The sequence below is a fragment of the Schizosaccharomyces osmophilus genome, chromosome 3 (genome assembly GCF_027921745.1).
Source record: "Schizosaccharomyces osmophilus chromosome 3, complete sequence".
Classification (NCBI taxonomy): domain Eukaryota; kingdom Fungi; phylum Ascomycota; class Schizosaccharomycetes; order Schizosaccharomycetales; family Schizosaccharomycetaceae; genus Schizosaccharomyces; species Schizosaccharomyces osmophilus.
Genome location: NC_079240.1, coordinates 922,672 through 938,966, shown reverse-complemented (window position 1 = coordinate 938,966; position 16,295 = coordinate 922,672). Strand labels below are relative to the sequence as shown.

Genomic DNA, 16,295 nt, shown 5'->3' with positions numbered 1-16,295 from the left:
TGCGGTTTTCCTGTTGGCTTTAGAACTGGGTCAAAGCAATTCAATATGGTCCATGCATGGTTGCTCTCTCCTAGCAAGCGATAATGTTATTCCTTGTCTCGTTCCATTGTCCTATCATGTATAACGTTTCGCAGTATTACTCGTTACTTACTAAATAAACAATACAATTACATTTTATTTTCACAACTAATATAAAGGATATCACGTTAATAAATTCATTTCGTATCTCAATAGCGTAAAAAAAGAAGGATATCTTGAATATACAACCATCGTAATGCGCTATAAAACTTCATGACAGATGTCGTGAATCACACACTCCTATGACTGCAAGTGATCGGACAATCCTTGAAAAGAGAGTGACAATTCGGGGTCTTAATCCTTCTTTGTGGTATGCATTTCCTTGTCGGCTTCATAATGTTGAACTTCAGGATGAGCATCCAGAGTGCTTACAGAGTTCTCGGGGAGAGTAACACTGAATCCCTTAAAAACGGTATCATAGACATGACCGATTTTAACGCCAGATGCTTCCAAATCAGATTTTACCCTACATCACCAACTCGTTAGACTGTACCTTTAACTAGAAAATGCTACATACTTGTTCACATCGGTAGTGTCTTTCAATTGTACCTACATCACGTTTAGGTTAGTGAAATGTTCCTCGTACTCCTAAATTTCTTGCTTCATCATCCCATGTTGTATTCTTTTATCTATTCGGACATCAATTTTTATAAAAAGAAATCAGAATGGCAAGGCGCGAGCTAGAAACTGCTCAAAAGCTTTGAAGAAACTTACAATGTAGGATTTTTCACTCATTTTACGATTTTGATATAAGCGTGTAGAATATAAAGGATTGGAAAAGTATAAAACTGGATTCTTTCGAAAAATTCTGTTCCTCAAAAGAATTGTAAGCGTTATAGGTAAGTTCTTAAACGTGCTGCTATGTATTTATATGCTTTACATAATGGTCTCACCCTTCCTCTTTGTTCATCGCACATCAGCGGCCCTTATCATATCGACACATACAAGCGATTGATATTAAGCAATAGGCAAACTACGTTGCTCTGCGTTACGTCCGTAAATATAGTAACGGACAAAATACGACTTTCTTAAAATAACATACAGATTTGAAACGCATGTATCTTAAAAGGTCTAGCGATGGAATTGGAGTACATTAATAAATATGGGCATAAAGATGGAGAAATACAGCAAAAAGAGGATCAGTAGACAAGAGAATCACTTGGGTTCCTTTCTTTTAAAACCCAATTTAAACACGAATTACAAGAATGTACAAAGAACCTCTTTTTCTTAGAGACAGGTAACACGTTACCTGCGTAAAACAAACAAACCATTTGGTTAAAAATTAGCGTAGTACATAGGAAGTGAAGAGAGACGAAATATAGTATGCTTTAGGTGTAAGTCGTCGCTTTTTTGAGTTTGTTTTTGAAAGTTTTATAGGGAATTAACATTTGACCATATTTCGCGGGCTTTTTTGAATATTAGGACAAGTGCGATTCAACGTGTCGAAACAAATAGACTTCAATGGATCTCCCTCTGATTAAAGCGAAACCCTCATATCAACAAATTAAGGCTGTGTTGAACAGGATCCCTTCCGGCGATCATGTTTGGGATCTAGACGGTGATGATGAAAAGCGTATTTTGAATTGGCTGGTAGGACTCATCGCGACAAACATGGAATGGATTGACAATACGGATGAGAAAGAAGAACTTTTGGTTACAATTTGTCAGATGATAGCTGAACGCAGCGGCCGCTTGGCTGCACCTACAAAAGTACGGACATTCACCATGAACAATCATAAGGACATTCGTATTTTAGAACCAAGTCTTACCTACGATACGCTCGGATTCAAAACATGGGGCTCTGCTCCTTTATTATCTGCCCACCTTCCTGAGTGGGAAACACCCAACTCATCCCTCCGAGCACTTGAGCTGGGATCTGGCACCGGGCTTTTGGGAATTAGTGCTGCTCATCAATTAGGATGGCAAATGGTCTGCACTGACTTGCCGGAAATCGTAAAAAATATGGAGCATAATGTTTTGGAAAATGAAGATCTCGTCCATGAAAACAACGGTGCTGTTGAATGTCATGTGTTGGACTGGATGAACCCTCCTCCTGACGATGATCTTCCAAATTGGCTTGCGCAGCCTTTTGAACGTATTATTGCCAGTGACTGTGTCTACGAAACGAATTTTGGAAGACTTGCAATTGCTTTATTCTTGAAATATCTAGCGAAGGACGGTATTGCAATCACCGAATACCCTCTTCGTCAGACACATTTGGGTGAGATTGCCGAATTCGAAGAATTGATGCACGAAGCTGGGTTTGTACGGGAAACTGGCGAAGAAACTGGTCAAGAAGATTTTGGCTCGCGATATCCCGTCGCTTGCCGTTGGAGTCGGTGGAGGTATAGTAACTCCAAATAATGCAAGCTTTGTATCCGTCTACCCCTAAATTACTGTACTCATTCTTTTATTTCATGTCTTTCGCTCTGATGTGTCCTCGTTTTACGAACACAAGTCTCATGTTGACAGTGTGAAGCATCCAAACATAAAACATAGAATATACGTATTTACAAATCGGTTTTGCCAAATCAAGGTTGTTGGTCTGCCAGTAAAAGAATTTTTTTGATACCAATGAGATAAAAATAAGATTATTTTTTATTATTTCGTTTTTCCATTCTTTTACTATTGTATCTGACTTACTGCAGTTTTTGTTTACTTAACCCTACCCTAACGGAGAAGGCATGGGAAAGGCTACCACCCAATGTCCGTTCGTATAACTGATCCTTTCCCATCCACGACCAACCCTCCTCTCATCAGCAGGAACAGAGTTTTAGTAACTTTCAATTCTTTTAGTAATGTTGTCCGGAAAATTGTTAATGCAACGACTTCCCAAGCAGTTGCTTGGCCTTCGTAACGCGGCTAGCATTGGTGCCAACAGTACTGCCTCTTTACAGAAGGAAACTCCTTTGGCAGATGCCATGATTGCTCGTCCTCGTCTCGTCGATTTGCAGCAGCGATGGGATATAATGCCTCAAGAAGAAAAAGACACTTTAATTACCGATTTGTACGCTCGTCAAAAGCTTCCTTGGACAGAATTGTCGGTCGATGAAAAGCGTGCTGCTTACTGGATTGCTTTCGGTGAACACGGACCCCGTGCCTACAGTAATATCAACCAAAAGACGGTCTTCTGGGGAACCGCTGCTGGTCTCATAATTGCCGTTGCCTTGTTTGCTTTGATTCGTACTCAAGCTGCCCCTGCTCCTCATACCATGACCCGTGAATGGCAAGAAAAATCTAACGAATACATGAAGGAGAACAGGATTAACCCCATTAGTGGTGAAGCCAGTGAAGGTTTCAACGGACGTGGTCAAATTAGCGGTGGTATGTTCTCTCCTTCTGGTAAGCAAGCTTAAGTTTCCCTTTTACTTTTGATATTATCTTATCTTTCTTTTCTGTACCTTCGTAACGAAGCTTTATTCTTGGTTTGCTTTCTTACACTCATATTCTCTGCTATTTTTCACTCGTAATCGGAGCTTAGTATCAGTATTCTTTTGACTGCTTCTATACGAATACAGAATGAAGGCAATTGTCTTGGAATACTAGTTTTTCTTTGTTTTATGCTTCCTTAATTTAAAAATTTGATCCCCCTTACTTGAAATTTAGTATCTATTAATCTTTAGTTTATTTTACTTCTCCTTTCAAGTTGTAGAGCCATCACTTTGCAGTAAATTAATACAGAAGAGTAAGTTCATGAATTCAAGTTTTCCGGGCCCATCGATACTCTTCAGTTATATACCAATGTTGCTTGCAGCGACGAATAGCAAGTTCAAAAAAGTATGTTGTAACATCTAAAATCATCATCATTTTTCATTTGTAAAAATATTTGTCTTGGGGATAAACCCTGGCTTTTGCACCCTTTCCTTTTTATCTGCAGCAACATGATTGTTGTTTCACAAACCATCGAACATATGCAATCCAAAAGGTTGACGAAAACGTCACAAGTTATAATATTCCACAACAATATCCATTATCATATCTATAGATTTTAATCTATAAAGTCGCTTTCCCAAAACCCGTCAGGTATCTTTTTCGGAGGCGCCATACGTCGATGACGGCCAACTTTTTGAACAAGTGTATTATGGGGACAAGTATGAGGCAAGCCATTTGGTTTGCGATTCTCGTCGTTCCACGCTAGTGCAATGCCAGTGTCCTTGAGAGGGCCGTGTAACTTGTAAAACTATTTCTTGGTTAGTTAAATTCAACAACTAAGAGAAAAGCATACTTTTTGACAATCAGGACAATCAAATGCTGGTAATAACTTTCGTTTCTTTCCACGAATGACATCGTCAAATTCATCCTGGTTAGTTTCTTTTTTACTTCCAAATTCAGGCTGTTTGGGGACTGGAAATCGAGGAAGACTATTTACGTCTACTGGAGCCAAAGGTTGGGTTTCACGTAACAAAGCCATGTCTTCGGGAGCACGAGCTTGTAAACGGGCTTCGCCGGGAGAGCTTTGATAAGAATTTTCACTGGATAACATGGCATCCTCATTCGGCTCATCCTTGAAAATTGGAAAGGATGCATTCTTTGTATGCTCGGGTTTTACATCAGCTTGGAGGGGGAGTTTGGGAGACATGGGTTCCTGCTTCGGTACTTCATGGTCTTTGAAATCCTCCTCAGCAGTCTCGCTCCCTGGAATTTCATCTTCTTCTTCCGTGGTAGAAGCTTGGGAATTTGGTAGAGAGGGCACTGAGGAAACGCCTTGCGCCGTTGACTTTCGAGGAGAATTGGTAGATGGAAGTGTCTTTTTTTCAGAACGCTCATTAGCAAGTTCTTGTTCTACTTGAACGCGAATCTTTTTTTCATATGTCAGCTCTGTTTTTAGTTGAAGATTTTCTTCTTCCAAACGTTCAATGGCGTTTCCTAGTTCATGATACAGGCTACTCCAGTGTCGGTGAGTTAAGCTCGTTTGTTCAGTAGTCATAAGTGAGGCAGACACGCTACTTAAAAGTAAACAGTTATAGCAAAAAGTAAGTTACTCGGACCGCTTTTGTCGATTCAAAGCTGTTTCGCTAAGGACGTGATTTTGATGAGAGTAATATTCGTCGATAAATTTAGATTCTTCTTGCGCTACACGATGAATCCTCTTTTCACGTTCCACATGCAAAGAATATAACAAAGCATTGGTTGCAGTGTATGGCTGAATTTGGGATTCGACTGGCTTTGGCGATTCCAGAGGTCTTGTCCTTTTATAAAATCCACGTTCCTCGAAAGGGGAGTCTGCGTCACCAAAACTGTGTTTCCGCTTAATTTTGAATCTTCAACAAAAATGGGTTAGACGGCCTCCAATTTCCAGTTGCCGTTCAATTCTGATTCACGTAGCTAGTGAATGGGAAAAGTAGAGTGCTGCAAACTATACGAAATGTAAACAATAGATCGCGACGCGTCGCGTCAAGTCTCCTTCCGTTTCACTGCAAACCGTTAAACAGAAAGCAGTCACTCACTTTTTCTATATAAGGTCACGCTTTCATTCATTATTCTTTACAATGTCATTGCAACCCGCAGAGTCACGAACTTGGTTTACTCCATACCGAGAATAGCAGATGTCAACTGCTCGTGCTACGGGGTGCAGAGAAGAAGCGCTTGAACTCTTGCGACTTGTATTTTTATGTGCAAATTACGCCTTGCAAGATGAGAGGATGGCCTACATATTTTAGAGTATTTGTTTAGATATAGATAGGTACCTTGTTTATGAATATATTGTGTGCGAGAAATTTTTTTTTTGAGTTTATTGTAAGTATATAAATTGTGGAAGTGAAGGTTGCAAACGAGTTAAAACTTAGGAATTCCTAAGTTTAAAAATTGTGGTCTAAAAGTGTAGGGACCAAGTCAATTAAGTAAAGGAATGGAATAAGTCTGCTACAGGCTATAATGAGAAGTAGAAATGTTGAATTTGGGTTTCTTTAAAAATCAATCAAAAAAAAAAGAAGCTATGAAACAATATATAGTGTACAGTTTTCTTTTAAAAAAAGGAAAGGAAAAAAGAAAATTAGACTGCCCTCACTCGGAATCGAACCGAGGATCTTCGCATTACAAGTGCGATGCTGTACCACTAAGCCATAAGGGCTGATCTGTAATTTGATATGGTTATACCTATATGTAGTTTAAGATGTATATCAAAACCAAACTTGAAGATGGCCAAGTAGGAAATTTGGAACGAAGAAGACTTAAACGAGAGTGTATGAATCGTCTTTCTACCTTACGTATGTATCTTAGGCTCACATATATGTAACTAACCTAAGAGAGTTCTTGCTTTCCAGGATAATTAGAAATGGTCAAGTGGTTTCTGAGGATTGAATGTAAACAGTGCATTCCATTGTGAATCACTTCGAGCTTGGAAGGGAGAAAGGAAAAGTTAAAGCTTATTTACTATACACTACTTTATAAATGAGACAAGCTTTAAAGAGAAAACTGAAGGAAACTACAATTCTCTTAATCTAAGCACCAAGGGCATAGGCCTCTTTACAAAACAGTCGTGGTATTATTGGGCAAACATATTATGGAAAGGATTCTCATATATAAAAAATGAAACAATGAACAGTTACTCTGCTTTTTGTTTTCAATGATGACCAATGCTATAACCAACTACAGTCCGGCCAAATCGTGGCCTGCGGAGTTTCAGTATAGGAGAAGATTGGCACTAATTCAAGTGAAGAATATTATTTATTCTTCTCAATTTCTAGATGCACTCCTTGGTTTTTACAATTCAGAATTTGCTCATTTGGCCCTAACAGGTCACTCATGTCCAAATCAAACTAAAAGCCCTTTGGTAGCTCCTTATTTGATGAACAACTTTATAGAATTTATTTGCAAATTTAGCAGCAACTTTGTATGAAGAAGAGAGTTGCAAGGGAAAAGGTGCTTCTCCGAAGATTTCCGGTTTGTGCTTCTTGAAGATGGAATTAAAAATAAAGGAAAATATTCATTTTTTTTCTTTACATAAGCTTACAGGAATGGCTAGACCTTTGGGTGAAAACTTGAGCATACGAATGATTCTGCGGGAACCGCTTCTGAGACACCACCTCTGTCCTCAACAAGTACCCTGGAATGGCCAAAGTACAACTGAGTCCAAAGGATATTACTCAATTTCGTACGGCTTTAGTAAGTTTACTTGCCAAAAAATTTTTATTTTGAGAAACATTGCTAACGTTCGTAGAAATGCTACGAGACTAGACAATACAAAAAGGGTCTCAAGGCTATTGAGTCTGTAATCGAAAAGCATCCTGAACATGGTGAATCAATCGCCCTTAAAGGTATTCTTCTTCATTCGTTAGGACAAATCAAAGAAGGTTATGAAAACGTTCGTTGCGGTCTTCGTCACGATGTTGCTTCCGGTGTTTGTTGGCATATTTATGGTCTTGTTTGCAAAGCAGATAAAGATTATGTACAAGCAGCTAAATGCTACATTAATGCCCAAAAGCTGGAAAGGGGGAATACTAGTCTTTTGCGCGACCTTGCCCTTTTGCAGAGTCAACTTCGTCAATTCAAGCCTTTGGCTGATACAAGAAACTCTCTCTTACAAACCAACCCCGGTGTCCGTGGTAATTGGAGCGCCTTGGCTGTAGCCCAATATCTTCGAGGCGAATTCGCTAGTTCGTTCAAAATTTTGGACGCCTTTGAGACTACTATCAGTCAGGGAATTCCCGTTGATCCACAAGAAGAGTCCGAGTCTCAACTTTTTATCAACTTGGTTATTTTGAAGAAAGATGGTGCAAATGCTGCTTATGAACACTTGCTTTCCGAAGAAAAGAAGATTTTAGATCTTACTGCATTTTTGGAGATCAAGGTTGAATACGAGTTAACTTTGGAAAAATTTGACGAAGCAAAGGCTACTCTCATCAGATTGTTAGATCGCAATTCTGACAACCATGATTATTTTCACAAGTTGCAACAAGCTTATGGCTATGAAGATGATAAGCACAATGTACTTAACTACGATAAGTGGCTCTCTCTTTATGATAAGATTTCTGTGATTTATCCTAGATCCGAATGTCCCAGAAGAATACCTTTGGATATGCTAACTGGTGATTTATTCGCTCAGAGAGTAGATTTGTATTTGCGTGCCAAGCTTAAACGAGGAATTCCTTCTGTATTTGTAGACATCAAGTCTTTATACAAAGATACTTCTAAATGTGAGATAGTCGAAAAGTTGGTTTCCGGTTATGCCTCGTCTTTGTTGGACCATGCAAAGTTTTCGACTGCAGATACTGAAGTGCAAATTCCTACTTCCCTGCTTTGGACATACTATTATTTGGCTCAACACTTTGATTATAAACGCGAGTTGAATCAAGCTGAACATTATATTTCTCTAGCACTTCAACATACTCCTACCCTCGTTGAACTTTACATGACACAGGCAAGAATTTTCAAGCACCAAGGGAAATTACAGGAAGCTATGGAAACTATGGATTTTTCCCGCAAATTAGATTTACAAGATCGTTTCGTGAACAACAAGTGTGCAAAATACATGTTACGCAATCATGAAAATGAACTTGCTGCGAACACCGTCGGATTATTCACTAGAAATGAAGCTGTCGGCGGTTCCGTAGGTGACCTTGCTGATATGCAATGCCTTTGGTATATGTTGGAAGACGCAAAGTCGTTTTATCGTCAAAAGAAATATGCTATGGCATTGAAGCGTTTCAACATTGTTTTCTCTATCTTTGAAGCTTGGGCTGATGACCAATTCGATTTTCATTTCTTTGCTTTTCGTAAGAACACCATTCGTAATTACTTGGATCTGCTCTCTTGGGAAGACGGCGTATTCAATAATTCTGCTTTTTATGAAGCTTGTCAACTTGCTACTCAAATTTATTTAGATCTCTTCGATCATCCTTTTGCTCGCTATGGGCCCAAGCCTGCAGAATATGAAAAGTTATTGCAAGGAAATCTTGACGAGGAAGAGAGAAAAAAATTAATGAAAAAGCTGAAAAAAGACAACTCCAAGCGTCATGAGCGTGCAGAGAAGATAAAAGAAACAGACAAAGCTCGTGCAAAGTCAGAGGATGGTACGCCTGTGAAGTTTGACGAAGACCCTCTTGGTGAAGAGTTAGTTAGTACGAATACCCCGCTAAAGGATGCCCAAAAGTACATGGATAAATTATTGTCAGTTTCAAAAGAAAATCCAACAACTTTGCTTTTGGCTGCGAAATTGTATGGTCGCCAGGGCGACTCAGAAGCTGCGAACCACTATTTGGAGCAGGCAACCCAAATTTTGGACCAAGATCATGCGTCTATCATAGAAGCAAAAGAATACCTGACCACCAAAAGAGATTAGAATTTAAAGAAAATTGAATGTTACATATTGCAACAAAAAATACATAGCGTTAAGCATTGGTATGCAGTAAATAGTAAAGAATATGAGAGAAATGCAAACTGATCCTATTTTGTTAAATAATAGTATTAGGCTTATAAAGCTCCCAATACGAATAGCGTGTATCCATCTCACATTTCCGACGCTGAATTCTGGAAAGCGCATGGAAACATTTGGAATGTCTTTACTACAACCATACCCTCCTTACGCTGAGAGAAACGTAAATTAGGCTAATAAGGTACCAGTTATTCCTGGCAAGAATATTATTGTTGAAATGTTGTTCGACGCGTTCACAGACCACATCTTTGATGATATCTTTGACCTTCATGACCGCTCGAAACAGGCAAAGTCTGCATGGTTTGCTTGCTGGGGACCTGCCTTTGAATTAAGGGAAACGGATACTACTGTTGAAGTCGACGTTGAAGTTCCGGGAATTCCAAAAGACAACTTGCACATAGACTTGGATGGTCGAAAGTTAACTGTTTCCGGAGAGCGTAAACCTGACGAATCTCAAGCTGGTCCTCTCATTCGCTGGAGTGAAAGATGTTTTGGTGTTTTTTCTCGGACTATAGCTTTGCCTCAATTCGTTGATGATCGGATGGTACAGGCCTCTTTGAAAGATGGTATACTGAGTATCATCATGAACAAGAAACAGACAGAATCTAGCACGAAAATTGTTGAAATCCAATAAGTTATGTTTTTTGAAACGTTTTTCCTCCTCTTTAATGATCTGAGTCTGAGAAGGTGATAATGGGTATAACCCTATTACTTATAGATATATGAACATGATTGAGAGTTCGAGCTTCTTTCAACAATGGCTTAATGCCTTTTATATATCTAAAAATGGAAACAAATTTGTTGGAAAGTAAAAATCCACATTATTACTCGGATTTTCTTCTACACGAATTTGCCCATTAAGCGATACACTTGGATATACGGTGATTTAATTAGTCCTACAGATGCAGAGACTTGTTTCTCTGTATTAGAAGTTGCTCTAACATCAACATTTAGGAAAGTTAAAGCACATACCAATATTTATTGCAAATGTACCCTTTTTCGCCTTTTAGCTTGCTTGATTCGGTATTTTTTATCAAATATAAAGAAATAAAAGCCTACGCACGTTATTTAAGATGCTTTGTTCATCAGAAAAGAAAAAAACTAGCAATGGAAGACTGTCTAACCAGAAAAGAGAGTATCTTCTCGTTGCTTTGAAGGACTACTTACAATGATGGTCTTGGAATTTTTACTTTTTTAACAAAGAATAATATTATTGCACATCCTACTAGTTACGTAGAGGGTTCTCTATTTTGTAAACATGGTAGTTTTTCTTGACGTATTTAGCCTTTCAACACAGTCATAAATAAAGATCAAAGTAATTGAAAATAACATAGCATTTTAGTTTATTTTTTAACAGTAATCGCTCAAGATTACTTTGATCTAGCATAAACTTCAGGTACATTGCTTCATTTTGTCATCTACCAAACACTGCAACTATGGCTAAAGTGTAAGAACCTTTGAAATCCCGTTCAAAACTAACAATTATGTATAGTCCTCGTAATTTTCGACTTCTAGAAGAACTTGAAAAAGGCGAAAAAGGTCTCGGAGACAATTCTTGTTCTTATGGATTGACTAATGCTGATGACATTAGCTTGTCTGATTGGAATGCTACCATATTAGGACCTGCTCATGTATGTTTCAATGAATTAAAGGGAGCATGCTTTTATCCTTTTTAGGGAAAGTTCAGTACTTTTATGTAGCATGGTTTTTTGTTGTGCCAAATAGCCATCGCCTTTTTATTGTCACTTCAAACATGGGATTGTACTAACTGTTCAACTTTAGAGCGTCCATGAAAATCGAATTTATAGCGTAAAAATACACTGTGATTTTAAATATCCGGATGCTCCTCCTCGTGTAACTTTTGTCTCCAAAATTAATTTACCTGGCGTTGACGCTGAAACTGGAGAGGTAAGTAAAGAAAAAAGAAAACCATAATTGCCATGAGTAATTGATGCTATGAAGAAGGAATACTGGGACACAATATCAAACGTCAGCCGTTTTTGAGTGTTTCATGGTTTCAATCGCTTACTTCCAATTTATATACAAAATGTTTATTAACTAAATCTAAGATTAATCCGAACAAAATTGGTTGTCTTCGTCATTGGAAACGAGAATATACGATGGAAACGATTCTTTTGGAGTTGAAAAAGTAAGCGAATTTGTGGATCGTAATGAAATGGAGTACTAACATAGATTAGAGAGATGGCATCTCCATCGAACCGCAAATTACCTCAACCTGCTGAAGGTAGTACTTATGAGTAGGTGCGAATTAAACAAAGCCGTCTCGGTGATTCTGGAGTTCTCATAGGAAGAAAAAATTTTAGATTTTATTTGGATGTAGTGCTTTTCACATTCAGAGCTCCCACTCATTCATTTTTCAGCAATGACCTTAGTTATGTCTCTGTCAAGATACCATCACCTTAACTTCATCAATAAATTACTTTACCTAAAGAATACGGGTTTTTATCTATTACCATAAAACTTAGATGTAAGCTGCAAACGATAAACCTGTAAAGGATAAGAGTATCGATCGCTGGTAGTTAGAAAAGAAAGAGAATTAACGGAAATGAGTCATAGTTTTCGTTTATAAAAGCTCGATGATATTATTATTTGGCTTTATTATAGTCCGCTTCCCAGTTGCCAAACATTCCCGGGCAAGCATTCGTAAGTGTTTCCCAAGTCTGGTCTCGTATAATATTTTCAACAGTCTGCTCAGACTTAAGCGTCATTTTAACCTCCTCTGGTGGTGTTATTTTTATTTCTTGTTCTTTAGCATAAGGGTCCAAGCGTTCAGAAACCAGTGGTTTTTCGGAGATTGGAATAGTATTTGATGACGGAGTACCTTTGGATAATTCCTCTTCGGTAACTGAAATGCACTCCTTCAAGAAATTATCTCTACTAAGCCAGCCTCGAAATAACTCTTGCTTGACTCGATTGCATCGTTGCTCTTGAGATTCTCTGGCTTGGCTCGGTGATTCCCATTTAGCAGAATTAAGAGATAATTGTATTGTATCATCCATCTTTCGTGCCTTTCTTAAAACATCTACAAAGTAAAGCTTGTTAGTGACTTCCGCAAAGAAGTCATAATCTCAAAACTTATTGACATACTCTTCAAATACCGAATGTTCAAGCAAAGTCCTCTCTTTTCTTCATTCATACTTTCTGGAGTTTGATTTTAAGCTTATAACTCGAAGGGAGCGGATGAAGGGATTTAATTTTGTTTTGCAAAAAGGGAATCTTCTTCCAGTGGTAGAAAGTAATGAATCGGAGAGTACTCTATATTTTGTTTGAGAGAGGAAGTATCTGCTGTCGCTAAATTAACCTGCTAAGAAGAATTTTACATCTGTTGTTTATTATTTGCTCTTGTAACTTTAGCAATGGAAAATGCATCTTTTGATTGAAGATTGTATCAAGTCTTTGGTATAGGAAATTGCTGGCAGTTGAAAATATTGAATATTTTTCTAATAAAAGGTTTAAAAATAGGCTTCTTTAAGTGAATTCAGGGACGAGTGTTGAAAATTCATAGTTGAAGAGTTTGTCTGTTTGTTTGTTTTGCTCTAAACTATATGGTATGAATGAGTTTGAGATGTTTGAGTTCCTTCGGTTTCTCTAGATAATTAAATTCCTTAACGTGTTGGAGCAGCGAAATTTGGATGTTTCTAGCTTGAAGACGGACATGTACAAAGCAGAAAACTTAGCTTCAATTTGAAGTTTCCCTTCTTTCTTTCTCTATTGCTTATGTGGATTTTAGATTACGAGGAGATTCACGTTCAGTACTTAGCTCACAAAGCTCTGCCTGCTGGGGTACAGTGTTGTTGCAGCTGAGAAAAACATTGATTTTCTGAGACTTTACAGAGAGGGAATAAACTCTTCCTTTTTCAGACATTCCAGTAAGAGTCCTTTCTTCGCTTGCGTCAGTTGGCAAAGTTAATGCCTCTGCAGACGAATTCTCAGAGACAAAGAACAGCGATCGTAAACCAATGTCATCTTGAACGCATTTTGTCGCAGGCCTTTTTTTTTTGAAAACCAACGTACATTTTGCGAACAAGTCCTTTATGATGCATACAATCCATTGAAAGAATTCTTTCGGACTCATCGAATAAAATATGAATACAAAAGATTATAGAAGACAATATAGTGAAAGTGAGATACTTTTTAAATTTCTGAATGTTTTTCAATAAACTGGCTCCTTTTTCTCTTTACCAATTGAAGAAATGAGGATGCGACAATTAGATATTCTCAAGGCATAAATAGCCGCAGCAAAGTGAATAAATATGTATTTTATGGTTTTTAAATGAGAATCCTTCAAATCTATAGGTAAAATCCCAGTTGGTAAAAGCGACGACTCCTTAGCATGCAGATTTCCTTTATGTAAACAAATAAACAAATGATATTTGTATATACCAAAAATTCTTTCATGAAATCAGGGCAAGCCTTTTAAATGCGAAACATTGAAGAGCCACTTTAAATCTTGGTTTAGTATTAAAACTACAATGTTTCATGAACCTAGTAGTGTAATACAAAAGACTTGTATATTGTGGTCGCCTAGTTGTGTAGGTTTCTACATAGTTGTCATTGTTTACAAGTAAACAATGACAACTGTTGTAAAAAATGACCATGTATATAAAAACCAATGCTTCGCTGTTTTTAGACGTAAACATTGGTAGAGGATCATGCAAAACTCTGCATTGCAATACTACCAAAATGACACTATCGAAATTGATCTTTACCGTTTGAAAAGTGATTTATCAAAAAAGGTTTATACTAATAAATATTGAGGCCTTGAAAAACAAAGGAATTACAGACAAAACGGAAACTTGCTAACGAAAAACCCGTTACTCACAAACAAATATTATTTGAAAACACTCGTATCACCGTATAATCATTAACCATCATAATGCTTTCTGCTTTTAATGTACACTATTTAAAAGGTTCAAAACGTGACAGTATGCTTTTTAGCCATTTACAACGGTACCACCGTTGACGTGAATTGTTTGGCCGGTAATATATCCAGCTTCAGAGCAAGCCAAGAAAAGATAACAGGAAGCCACTTCAGAGGGCTGGCCCATGCGTCCCATAGGTACTTGATTTGAGATCTCAATCATTTCTGAAGGAAATGTAGATTGGACAAGCGGCGTATATATAGGGCCTGGGGCAACGGCGTTGACACGAATGCCACGGCTGGCATATTGATTACTCACGGCTCTCGTGAAGCTTACGATTGCACCCTTCGTGGATGTATAATCTGACAAGTCGGGTCGTCCGACATAGGCGTTAATACTAGCAGCATTGACGATGGAACTACCAGGCTTCATGTGCTTAAGGGCGGCCTTTGTGATCCAAAAGAAAGAATAGATGTTGGTTTTAAAGGTAAAGTCCCATTGTTCATCGGAGATGTCTTCAATGGTATTTGCGATTTTCTGGAAACCAGCGTTATTTACGAGGACATCGATGCCTCCCAACTTTTCGACTGTGAAGTGAACCAGCTTTCTGCAGTTTTCAGCAGAACTGAGATCAGTAGCTAAATAAAAGCACTTGCGACCTTCTTTTTCTATCATTTGCTTGGTATGCTCTGCATCATGGCGCTCTTCTGGTAAGCAAGTGATCACGATATCACTGCCTTCACGAGCAAACATAAGTGCGGCGGCTTTACCAATTCCAGAGTCTCCTCCAGTAATTAAGCTGCGCTTGTTCTTCAATTTTCCGGTACCAACATGTTCTCTTCCATCACGGTATGTCAGTAAATCAGGCTGAGGATTTAAGTCTTTGTGATGACCAGGCCAGTCTTGAGTATCAGTGGTAGGTACGGGTTCAGACATGATTGATCTTATTTAGCAAATTAAAAAAAAAAGGGAAAAGGGAAAAGGGAAAAGAAACCTTTGTTTACTATAAATATTCACGGATTTAGATGCTTTGGCCCTTTCCTTTCTATGCTATTTATATAGCCTTAGCGCATTTCTCTGATGTTTATCCACGTAATGAGTCATTAAGTAATGAATGAAAGAAGAATCATAGAATAACACTTGATGAGAAGACGGCATTTGATAATTTTCCTTTTTTTTTCTTTTATTTTTTTTTTTTTTTTCATGGGTTACGTGGCGAGTGATATTTTTCACGAGTGAAACATCTAAGGTTGATATTGAATTGCATGGGAATGGAGGAAGGGCAGGTTTGTTAAGAAACAAATATGGATTCATTTGTATAATAAAAGAAAGGAGAAAGAAATATAATAGAAATTTATAAGAATTCGTAGCGAAAGGAAATGTTTGAAATCTGGTTTCCTTGTATCTTTCTATGCCATGCATGCATATTAGGACGAAGGGTGGAACCAGAATTGGGTGATGGTATGCTTCGTGTGAGATTCCGAGAAAGGAAGCATATGATTTCTTTCATTCACCATCCGATATGAGCTAGGAAACCGGTTCATTCGTTCCTCCAGCTTTTCCAGCTTTCAGAAAGAACGATTTAAGAATCAAGGATCAGAAATCAGAAATCAGAAATCAGGTATACCGCTTGACGGTTCTCCTCCTAACTCTTTTTTATTTTTCTTTAATTTTAATCTCTACGTAAAGCCACCAACCCAAGGAAACCAGAATTCTTTCAGACTCAAAAAACTATTATTTTCACTCTATTCATTTTATTCTTTTTTTCATAAATTGCGATTATAAAAAAAAAAAAAGAAACCTCGACCACTTTTGTTCTCTTTGCGCTTTTTTCTACTGCTTATTTACCCTTTCTCCTTGCTTTTCTAAAGCTACATTCACAGAGTACAATATGCTTCTGTTACCTTATATCAATTCCAAAAAATAACTCGTAATCTTCCCACGTCAATATGACATTGCAT

At 37.9% G+C, this 16,295-nt stretch overlaps 10 protein-coding genes and 1 non-coding gene across 11 annotated transcripts; 5 read left to right on the top strand and 6 right to left on the bottom strand.

The window, feature by feature from the left end:
- Positions 1-372: 372 nt before the first annotated feature.
- pbi2 (vaculoar proteinase B inhibitor Pbi2) lies at positions 373-813 on the bottom strand (the record flags this gene model as incomplete). Its single annotated transcript, XM_056183271.1, has 3 exons — positions 373-544; positions 596-627; positions 793-813. 3 exons carry the CDS (start codon positions 811-813, stop codon positions 373-375), a joined length of 225 nt encoding a protein of 74 aa, XP_056039318.1.
- A 726-nt stretch (positions 814-1,539) lies between these two features.
- Positions 1,540-2,442, top strand: efm2 (translation elongation factor EF2/EF3 lysine methyltransferase Efm2/Rgg1; the record flags this gene model as incomplete). The annotated part of the gene is made up of 1 exon (XM_056183270.1): positions 1,540-2,442. One exon carries the CDS (start codon positions 1,540-1,542, stop codon positions 2,440-2,442), a length of 903 nt encoding a protein of 300 aa, XP_056039322.1.
- Positions 2,443-2,876: 434 nt separating this feature from the next.
- Positions 2,877-3,434, top strand: cox5 (cytochrome c oxidase subunit V; the record flags this gene model as incomplete). The annotated part of the gene is made up of 1 exon (XM_056183269.1): positions 2,877-3,434. The coding sequence occupies one exon, from the start codon at positions 2,877-2,879 to the stop codon at positions 3,432-3,434; it is 558 nt and encodes a 185-aa protein (XP_056039293.1).
- Positions 3,435-4,066: 632 nt separating this feature from the next.
- ctp1 (endonuclease activator Ctp1) lies at positions 4,067-5,005 on the bottom strand (the record flags this gene model as incomplete). Its single annotated transcript, XM_056183268.1, has 2 exons — positions 4,067-4,258; positions 4,304-5,005. The coding sequence occupies 2 exons, from the start codon at positions 5,003-5,005 to the stop codon at positions 4,067-4,069; spliced, it is 894 nt and encodes a 297-aa protein (XP_056039294.1).
- Positions 5,006-6,076: 1,071 nt separating this feature from the next.
- Positions 6,077-6,148, bottom strand: SOMG_20222. Its single transcript has one exon. It is a non-coding gene; the product is annotated as a tRNA-Thr (tRNA).
- A 980-nt stretch (positions 6,149-7,128) lies between these two features.
- Positions 7,129-9,358, top strand: naa15 (NatA N-acetyltransferase complex regulatory subunit Naa15; the record flags this gene model as incomplete). The annotated part of the gene is made up of 2 exons (XM_056183267.1): positions 7,129-7,182; positions 7,238-9,358. The coding sequence occupies 2 exons, from the start codon at positions 7,129-7,131 to the stop codon at positions 9,356-9,358; spliced, it is 2,175 nt and encodes a 724-aa protein (XP_056039299.1).
- Positions 9,359-9,668: 310 nt separating this feature from the next.
- Positions 9,669-10,085, top strand: SOMG_04482 (heat shock protein Hsp20 family; the record flags this gene model as incomplete). The annotated part of the gene is made up of 1 exon (XM_056183266.1): positions 9,669-10,085. The coding sequence occupies one exon, from the start codon at positions 9,669-9,671 to the stop codon at positions 10,083-10,085; it is 417 nt and encodes a 138-aa protein (XP_056039327.1).
- An 802-nt stretch (positions 10,086-10,887) lies between these two features.
- Positions 10,888-11,713, top strand: mms2 (ubiquitin conjugating enzyme E2 Mms2; the record flags this gene model as incomplete). Its single annotated transcript, XM_056183265.1, has 5 exons — positions 10,888-10,898; positions 10,944-11,082; positions 11,234-11,359; positions 11,521-11,600; positions 11,650-11,713. The coding sequence occupies 5 exons, from the start codon at positions 10,888-10,890 to the stop codon at positions 11,711-11,713; spliced, it is 420 nt and encodes a 139-aa protein (XP_056039284.1).
- A 344-nt stretch (positions 11,714-12,057) lies between these two features.
- mix23 (mitochondrial matrix import factor Mix23) lies at positions 12,058-12,608 on the bottom strand (the record flags this gene model as incomplete). Its single annotated transcript, XM_056183264.1, has 2 exons — positions 12,058-12,494; positions 12,560-12,608. The coding sequence occupies 2 exons, from the start codon at positions 12,606-12,608 to the stop codon at positions 12,058-12,060; spliced, it is 486 nt and encodes a 161-aa protein (XP_056039287.1).
- A 579-nt stretch (positions 12,609-13,187) lies between these two features.
- Positions 13,188-13,547, bottom strand: SOMG_04479 (uncharacterized protein; the record flags this gene model as incomplete). The annotated part of the gene is made up of 1 exon (XM_056183263.1): positions 13,188-13,547. One exon carries the CDS (start codon positions 13,545-13,547, stop codon positions 13,188-13,190), a length of 360 nt encoding a protein of 119 aa, XP_056039640.1.
- An 859-nt stretch (positions 13,548-14,406) lies between these two features.
- SOMG_04478 (3-hydroxyacyl-CoA dehydrogenase) lies at positions 14,407-15,270 on the bottom strand (the record flags this gene model as incomplete). The annotated part of the gene is made up of 1 exon (XM_056183262.1): positions 14,407-15,270. The coding sequence occupies one exon, from the start codon at positions 15,268-15,270 to the stop codon at positions 14,407-14,409; it is 864 nt and encodes a 287-aa protein (XP_056039637.1).
- Positions 15,271-16,295: the final 1,025 nt, after the last annotated feature.